Below are 8546 nucleotides of genomic sequence, written 5' to 3' on the forward strand. Positions count from 1 at the left end.
CCTTTGCCCTTTGAGGTATTCATCCAACTCACTTTAATTTAATCTACTTTTTGTCTACTTCTCCTAGTATTTTGTGGGGTTAGTTTGCTCGATCATACCTTGTATATGATCGGTATTTATTATTCCATCTTAGTCATGCACATGCAATAGTTAAATTGGTATGAAAATAATATCTGCACGGAAAAATCACAGATTTGTACAACACAATTTTACTTATTCATCAATGTACATTGCTTGTCACATCGCACACCTATTAGGGTTGGAGAATGATTCAAGCGGCGTGTCTGATTGACATAGTAATCTTTTTTTTGAGAAAGATGATCCATTCATAAACAGGTCATGCTAGGGCGATGGGCTGAAAAATAAGGCCAAATGGGACTTATTTTGGGGTGATTCGGTATATTGAGAAACTTTACATTGCATCAACCTTTGCGGGTGGTGTTTGATAGGCAACAAATGTGTTTATATGGAAATGTGTTTGTATCCACAAATTTCACACAAGTTGTTTCGTGAAGAAGACAAACGGATACTCCCTATAGAATTACTTACAAACCTCACCACCTTTGGTCATTTTTTGAGTTTTTAGGGATGTGAAAATAAATTACAACCCCACAATAGAAGTGAGCCCATTCTTTCGAAACTCTTCAATTTGAACGGAAATAAAAATGTGTTTGATAGACTTCATCTCCATAATATAAAAGTGGATTTTAGTTAGGTTAATTATGGACAATAATTATGCAATAAAAAACTGGAAGGACTAACTTAGGTGGAATCATAATCATCATTGGATCTGATCTCAGTTTCAATCTCGAAGTAAGCTTCTACAAAATCAACATATTATTGTCGCTCAAACACTTATACATCGATAACTAAGAAGATGTACATCATAAAAGCATGTGCATTTTAGAATTTTTGCAATAAAAATCGAAAAATAAAATCAAACAAAAGAAAAAAGAAAAAGTTAGACCCTCATTCCAAATTCTAAAATACCTTTTTGATCCAATCTCACAGCCGACCATTGAATTGAGATTGAGCCACGTTTACAATAACACTTTTCACCAAATTGAGAGTTCCACATAAGAAGTTGATAACCCTATCTTTCATTTGATTGGACTAAGATTTCCAGGTGTCACTTTTCATAGATTTCTTTGAACCTCCTTCATCTTCCCATTAGATTACAAACTTTCTTTTTTATTACAGTTAGACAAATGAGAAAGACTCTCACCAAGTGGGGAGGGTGAAGGTAAAAAACAAAGATAGAATAAAATTGAGAGACTGTGCTTCAATTCTCAAGTAACTTGGAAATTTTGTACTTCATTCATAATCCTCCTCATCTGTTTGATATAAAGCCTGTGAGAAAGAAAAGACTGTCAGTTGGGTTTTGGTTTTCAAAGCTTTACTGAAGGTCTGTAATTGGAAACCTTGATTTTATTATTGAGTTTTGTTATCAATTCCTGAACTTGGGTTGTTGTTTAATTCATCTTTCATTCAAGGGTTTTTGTGGGGTTTGATTAATTGTTAGTGAAAACCTTCAAAAGGTTTCTTTTAGAGGAGTTATTTGTGGGATGGTTTGATACTTGAGCTCCTTTTTGAAGTTGGGTTGTGATTAAAATTTGTTCTTTCTAAAGGGTTTTTGTGGTTTCTTAGGAAAATCTCTGACTTTGGGTAGTATCTCTGAATTTGATTTCGAGTTCTTATAATCTTTGAGTGGCTAATGAGAGTTTAGAAATCACTATAACAAGAGTTGAAAAGAGCATTTTAAAGATTGATGATGTCTTCTTCTTCTATGTTATGGATTGTTACTCCTTACAACATAGAGATCTCAAATTTCCTTTCTTATGGATTACCTGATAACTCAAGCTTCCTTCGAGCTCCAAGTTCAAGTTTTGATGGAAGAGTTAAAGGGAAGAAAAAACCGAGATTAAGTTCTTTATCTTTCAATTCAGATATGAAATATTCTTGCTTGGGAACGTCAAATAATGCTCGAAATATCTCGGTTGTATCTAGTTTGATAGCAAGTCCGACCGGAGAAATCGCTGTTTCTTCTGAACAAAGGGTCTACGATGTTGTGCTTAAACAAGCAGCTTTAGTCAAGGAACAACTGAGGTCAAACAGGGATATTGACCTGAAACCAGATATCATAGTTCCCGGGACTCTTAGTTTATTGAACGAAGCTTATGACAGATGTAGAGAAGTTTGTGCTGAATATGCCAAGACATTTTACTTGGGTTAGTCTTCATTCATCAATTCGTTTTTTACGTACTAGACTTCAATATTCTTATGCTTTCAATGGTTTTTTCAGGCACATTGCTCATGACTCCTGAGAGGCGAAAAGCGATTTGGGCCATCTATGGTGAGTTCACAAGTCCTTTCTATAGTTTGCTTAATCATACGTGAATTTGAGATGTTTAATGACTTATCTGAAATTCTGAATGTTAAGTTATCTAGGCTTAAGTGCGTATTTAACATTATTCTAGTTCCAAAATCGATCATCTTAATCACGTAACCTCGATAAAACCATATGACATGAAAACCCATTTCTTATTTCAGGGCTCACTCTCTAAAATAATACAAAAGATTGGTTTTGCCCTACTTAATAGTATCTCAAAAGCCAAATGCTTAGTTTAAACATTATATTAGCTTAATTTAAATTGATTCTCTCACTATTTTATTCTTTCGACACATGCTTCCCATTAAATTAGGCTTTGAAACATGTTAGTGACTAAGGTGGGGGGGACCCCTATCTTAAAATTTTCAAACTCAGCAAACACAATTGCTTGATATGGTATTTAATAGTTAATGTTGCCGACGTTTTGTTTCAGTCATCAAAGAAAATAATAGTAAAGAATGTTGTCCTGCTATCTAACTTAATTTCCACTAAAATTTGATAAAATCTTTGCCTCCTTTCACATGGTCTGATGAGCTAAAACCCATTTAAAACTTTTACGCCGTAACATAAACAAATATTCTTTTGATACCGTATCTCGTTGTTTTACCGTTTTTTATGTTTAGGCATCAATATATTCATATTTAACCTTATGGAGCCATCAGGGTGCGTCTGTATGTCTTAAATATTATTCCTCTATATCTAATTATTGATATGAGAGAGAGCTAAAACTTCTATATGAATGCGGCGCGATTAGAAGTGCTTGTCAATGACATATCCTACCTAGAAATTCAATTTTTTAGGACTTTAGGTTGATTTGTAACTCGCTGATGAATCATATCAAATAACAAAAGATAAAAGGTTGACAAAATATAAGTGTAAGATTGTGTAGTTGTGTCCAAATGCATTCAAAAGTGTCAAGGGTTTCATTCTGCATTGTTCAAAAGTTTGATTGCCATACTTCTTCTTCAGTTGCCAGTGGAACAAAACCACATTATTTTTCTCTTTATGCATCAATTCTGTTCGTATAGTGTTTCGGAATGTTACACAAGATCTTGGTATTTTCAACTGGAACGATCACTCAAAACCAGAGGCGGAACGCCCAAACTGCTAGTAGTCTATCACAGTCTAGTTTACTAAATTCACTTTACAAGGCCAAAGAGTCGTTTTCATTTTTGGGCTTATTTTATTTAGCTCAGGTAGATCTATCATTAGAGTAGCCTCTATAAATCGGGCCATTAGATACAAATTCCTGGTTCAGCCCCTGTTTAAAACGATATTTTGAACTCTGATCTCACGAGCTTCTTATTTGCGCAGTGTGGTGCAGGAGGACGGATGAGCTCGTCGATGGGCCTAATGCTTCACATATAACACCCAGAGCTTTGGACAGGTGGGAATCAAGACTCGAGGATGTTTTCGAGGGTCGTGCATATGATATGCTTGATGCAGCTTTATCTGATACAGTTGCCAGATTCCCAGTCGACATACAGGTATTCCTTCATTTTCGAAGTTAGCTTATTATACATATATCCAGTTTCTCTTCCAATTTGCTCGTGGTGTAAACCTTTTAAATGATTTCTCTTTCTTTAAGTAAATTTCTTTAATGCTTCTTTTTTACTAGGGTTAACTTTCCATTAACACTCTGAATCTGTAATTTTACAGCCATTCAGAGACATGATTGAAGGAATGAGAATGGATCTGAGGAAATCAAGATACAAGAACTTTGATGAACTCTATCTGTACTGTTATTATGTAGCAGGAACTGTTGGATTAATGAGTGTTCCTGTAATGGGAATTGAACCAGAATCTCAAGCAACGACGGAGAGTATCTATAGTGCTGCTTTGGCGTTAGGAATTGCAAATCAACTCACAAATATTCTTAGAGATGTCGGAGAAGAGTAAGTACTAAACTAAAAAAATTTACTCAATTATTGTATTCTCATCTGACTCAAGAGGCTCAAAATACCTCCACTTATCTTTGATTTGTTAAGAAAATCGGCAAAATTTACTCTCAATTATTGTATTCGACAGATTTGGATTTGACAAACGAAACCCACATTTACCTTGTTTCACTGCAGATATGAGTTTTACCTAGACATAATGAGTTTTAAATCGAAAATGATTTTTATATGAAAGATCAAATGGTTAGAAACTGAAATTTATCGTCTGTTTATTTGCTTCTTATCGACTTTTTTGATTCAGTGCAAGAAGAGGAAGAGTTTATCTACCACAGGATGAGCTAGCACAGGCAGGGCTTTCCGACGAAGACATATTCGCAGGCAAGGTAACTGATAAGTGGAGGAGTTTCATGAAAAAACAGATACAAAGAGCACGGATGTTCTTCGACGAAGCAGAGAAAGGAGTAACACAACTCAGCTCAGCGAGTAGATGGCCGGTAAGAACTAAGTAGTTTCTAAAGCTCATTTTAAACGTATTTTTTGGTTACACAAATCAATAAATGGCTCGATCCTTAATTTTGTTTGGTTTGGTATCCTATACAGGTGTGGGCATCTTTGTTACTGTATCGCCAAATACTGGACGAGATTGAAGCTAACGACTACAATAACTTCACTAAGAGAGCATATGTTAGCAAAGTGAAAAAGATAGTAGCATTGCCTGTCGCTTATGCAAGATCTATCGTCGGTGTTTCTAGATCGTCTCCCCTTGTAAAAACATGAAGACCTATACTATCAAAGAGTTAGTTAATAATGTGGGGGTTCTGTACAAAGAACAGAGAGAACACAAGGACAAATGATGACTAGATTTGTATATTAGAAACCTACTAGTATTCATGATTTATTGATGAATGGTGAATTACACTACCCATATGAATGAAATTGTTACCTAAGGTGACATATAAGCCCTGCATAATTGTGGATCTTGGTGAACAAATGAATAAGAAGAACATGGAGATCGAAAGACACACTTCTATCTCTTCTCAACATAACAAAAAACCATTTCTTTTAAGTTGTACGACGGCAAACTTAATATACTATCAGATCTTAGGGCCACACGTTATAACCAAATACGTAAATTCACTTTCATTGAGTCTGAGTTGGATGACGACAAGCTTAACACACAATGTACCCTTTATTAGAAAAACAACATCCCAACACATTTTTTGGATACACACTAATGATATGAAACAACTAAGGTGGCTTCACACAAACACCTCAACAAGATAGCTGCATGGCTTTATACACACCCAGCCCACCCCCTAGACAGTAGACACAAACACACACACAACATATATAGTTTAGGCATCTTCTTTGAGGAGCACTTGACAATCAAGATCTTTAGCCAGCTGCTCAAAGGAGGCATCTTCTTTGAGGAGCATCTGACAATCAAGGAGCATTGGACAATCAAGATCTTTGGCGAGCTGCTCAAAAGAGGCATCTTTTGTAAGGAGCATTTGACAATCAAGATCTCTGGTTGCCTGCTCAAAGAAGGTTAAATAACCTGTTGGGTCACAGACATCTTCATTTTTCTTCTCATATTCTAACTCCCATTTCACCATACTCCCCTTAACATGACCATCAACTTCTATTGGAGTAATAATAACTTTCGCCTCGAAACTTTTGAAATGGTCAAAAAGTACCCCTTCCATGACAACGTGATTCACCGATCTTTTCTCATCGTCACATGTTGTCTTCTCCTTCACGTAAATAGTTTTACCCTCTGCATTATTCATCTCATAATTTAGCAAAAACATTAAAAAAAATGTATTAGAGAAAAGTTATTTATAGAGGCATTGATTGGTTGGTTATATGATATTACCGTATACATAACGCCATAACTTGACAGGAGCTTCACGAGTTTCATTACCGCCTTCAAGAAGGTCGACGCTTTTGTAACTATTAGGAATAAGATGTGGTATTTTATGATAATCAACCTTCCACATCTTATAGAGGTCGTCAGCTAAGCACTCAATCTTGATTTCATTTTCAAGTTTCCCTATCATCTTGATTCTTCAAATGGTTTAGATATTGGTTTTATGATGAGAAGAATGGTGACAAATCGAGTTTATATAGGAAAAAAGTGAACATATATTGATGGTGTGACCTATTCCACATATATTTTGTGATAGTGGTAGGGAAGAAGCTTTCACAACAACTAATCCATTTGAAACCTTATGACCATTTGTTAGCCTCTTATTATCTAATGTAATCGTCTCTTTTGTTCATAATAGGGCTCACTATTGATATGATGATGTTTTTCTTTATATATATATATACATATTTTATTTTTGAGAATATGTAGTTCTAGAAGAAAAATTCGCAACAAAAAAAATAACATTATTTGATAAATGGTAAATAGTGATACACACATTCTTTTCATAGACACGATTAAATAACATTCGTAGTGTCATACATCAACCACGTTTATTATCTACGAACCTTAAGCTTAATATTACCAATAACCATTATATGCAATTTCTTTGCACGCATAATATATTCTTTACACGTGAATTGCAGTAGCGAGATCTTTCGTGATCTTTTCAGCTAGGATTAAATAGTTAGTGGGAGGAGGGATGTTTTCATTCATCTTCTCGTACGTCAATTCCCATTTCACCAAGCTTCCATCGACATGTCCATCAACTTCTTGTGGTGTAATAGTAATTTTGGATACAAAATTCTTGTAGAGTTCATAAAGCTCTCCACCTAAAATGGTGTGAGTTATACTTCTCTTTTCGTCGTCCATTGTTGTCCTCTCTGTCACATCTAAGTTCCTACCATCTACGTCCATTTGAAGAAGATCAAAGTATTAGATATACTAAAAGAAGGAAAAAAAAGAAAACGCCGAGAATAATCTCACATGAACAAATGATACTTACATGAGATGTTCGTTTTCCCATGAAATTTGACAACATGGGAAAGGAAGTTTCTAGATCTAGGCTCCCGCGTACTTAGGTCCTCTCTAATCTTTGTCAATTTGTTTCAAGTATTTAATCATATTACTTTTATATAAAAAACGATTCTAAATGACAAAGAGATCCTCAGCAGAAAAACCTATGGCAAGCCATACAAGATCATTTCCCTAGAACATCATGCTAAAACCAGAAAAAAATGATAAAAAAGACGAGGATGCAAATTCAAACTCTATAGACATCATACCAATTTCATAATGCCAAATCTTGATAGGGACAAGATCAGTTCCATGTTCGCCTTCAAGAATTTCGACGCTCTTGAAGATATGAGGAATATGTTTTGGGATTTCATGGACATCATTCTTCCACATATTGTAAAGTTTGTCAGCTGAGCATTTAACCTCGTTTTCTAACTCAAGTTTCTCAACCATCTTTGTTTCTTCTAAATTCTCTCTTGAAAATGCACAAAACAATTATATTGTCACTTGTTGTATGATCGAAAGAGTGATGAACCAATTTATATAGAAAAATTTAGGGGAACCACTCACTATAACACGTTAAGTAATGGTCCGACCAACTTTTTGTATGATCTATTTATGGAAAGAGGACACCCCAACTTTTTTTTTTAATGACATTGCCCATCTCCAAATTGTTTGTGAATGAAGTCATATGGCTACCAATCAATTGTAAAGAAGTCATGAAATTGAAAGAGGAAATAGGTAAATTTCATTATTCCAGTTAATCAATGGACAATAATATAGCCAAAGATAATTTATCATTGATAAAGATGAAGATATAGATTCCAAAAATAGGGAAGCACGAAAGCTAGGATCTCATTAAAAGGGCGTGGGCTCTGGGGCATCCTAACCACATGGAAAAAATCAACCTAACCTGTCATATGTCAATTAAGTACAACCCAGATAATGGCATCTAACATACAGTGTTGCTTTCAAAAAAAAAAAAACCACTTAAAGTAAGCTGATACTTGTGAAAAGGTTAAACCTTTGAATGATGAACACACTCGAGTATAACTGAGTGGAGATGAAGAAGATGATCGTCTCGGTTGATAACCGAGAGAGAGGGAGAATGGATGTTGGTCTCGGCTATAACCGAGAGGATAGGTGACAACTCTCGGGTGAAGCCGAGAGTGATGATATGGATACTCGGGTATAACCGAGAGAGAAGGATGGAGCTCTCGGTTATAACCGAGGATGATTGATGATGATCTCGGGTGAAACCGAGAGATGAAGATTGGTGAGCTGTTGATCGTGGAGAGAGAGAGAGATAGGTAAA

The 8546-nt window shown here is 35.3% G+C and overlaps 3 protein-coding genes across 3 annotated transcripts; 1 reads left to right on the forward strand and 2 right to left on the reverse strand.

Annotated features, from left to right (window-relative positions):
- Window positions 1-867: 867 nt before the first annotated feature.
- On the forward strand, window positions 868-5214 carry PSY (PHYTOENE SYNTHASE). The gene is made up of 6 exons (XM_086640150.1): window positions 868-2228; window positions 2303-2353; window positions 3704-3876; window positions 4049-4284; window positions 4589-4781; window positions 4888-5214. The coding sequence occupies exons 1-6, from the start codon at window positions 1769-1771 to the stop codon at window positions 5062-5064; spliced, it is 1290 nt and encodes a 429-aa protein (XP_086496276.1). The 5' UTR covers window positions 868-1768; the 3' UTR covers window positions 5065-5214.
- A 198-nt stretch (window positions 5215-5412) lies between these two features.
- On the reverse strand, window positions 5413-6420 carry LOC147563730 (major latex protein 146-like). Its single transcript, XM_086640156.1, has 2 exons — window positions 6164-6420; window positions 5413-6064 (listed from the first exon to the last, which is right to left on the reverse strand). Exons 1-2 carry the CDS (start codon window positions 6345-6347, stop codon window positions 5643-5645), a joined length of 606 nt encoding a protein of 201 aa, XP_086496282.1. The 5' UTR covers window positions 6348-6420; the 3' UTR covers window positions 5413-5642.
- A 297-nt stretch (window positions 6421-6717) lies between these two features.
- Window positions 6718-7756, reverse strand: LOC147563731 (major latex protein 146-like). The gene is made up of 2 exons (XM_086640164.1): window positions 7501-7756; window positions 6718-7122 (listed from the first exon to the last, which is right to left on the reverse strand). Exons 1-2 carry the CDS (start codon window positions 7682-7684, stop codon window positions 6845-6847), a joined length of 462 nt encoding a protein of 153 aa, XP_086496290.1. The 5' UTR covers window positions 7685-7756; the 3' UTR covers window positions 6718-6844.
- Between the last annotated feature and the right edge of the window lie 790 nt (window positions 7757-8546).

This window comes from Eschscholzia californica, unplaced genomic scaffold, assembly GCF_041429995.1.
Source record: "Eschscholzia californica isolate CP2 unplaced genomic scaffold, dmEscCali1.0.p SCAF_1, whole genome shotgun sequence".
Taxonomy (NCBI): Eukaryota; Viridiplantae; Streptophyta; class Magnoliopsida; order Ranunculales; family Papaveraceae; genus Eschscholzia; species Eschscholzia californica.

Coding starts and splice junctions, on each gene's coding strand:
- LOC147563730 (XM_086640156.1), bottom strand. CDS start 6,347: ATGATAGGGAAACTTGAAAATGAAATCAAGATTGAGTGCTTAGCTGAC. Junction 6,065..6,163: donor GTTATGGCGTTATGTATACG/GTAATATCATAT, acceptor TGAATAATGCAG/AGGGTAAAACTATTTACGTG.
- LOC147563731 (XM_086640164.1), bottom strand. CDS start 7,684: ATGGTTGAGAAACTTGAGTTAGAAAACGAGGTTAAATGCTCAGCTGAC. Junction 7,123..7,500: donor GATTTGGCATTATGAAATTG/GTATGATGTCTA, acceptor AAATGGACGTAG/ATGGTAGGAACTTAGATGTG.
- PSY (XM_086640150.1), top strand. CDS start 1,769: ATGATGTCTTCTTCTTCTATGTTATGGATTGTTACTCCTTACAACATA. Junction 2,229..2,302: donor TGCCAAGACATTTTACTTGG/GTTAGTCTTCAT, acceptor TGGTTTTTTCAG/GCACATTGCTCATGACTCCT. Junction 4,782..4,887: donor GCTCAGCGAGTAGATGGCCG/GTAAGAACTAAG, acceptor TATCCTATACAG/GTGTGGGCATCTTTGTTACT.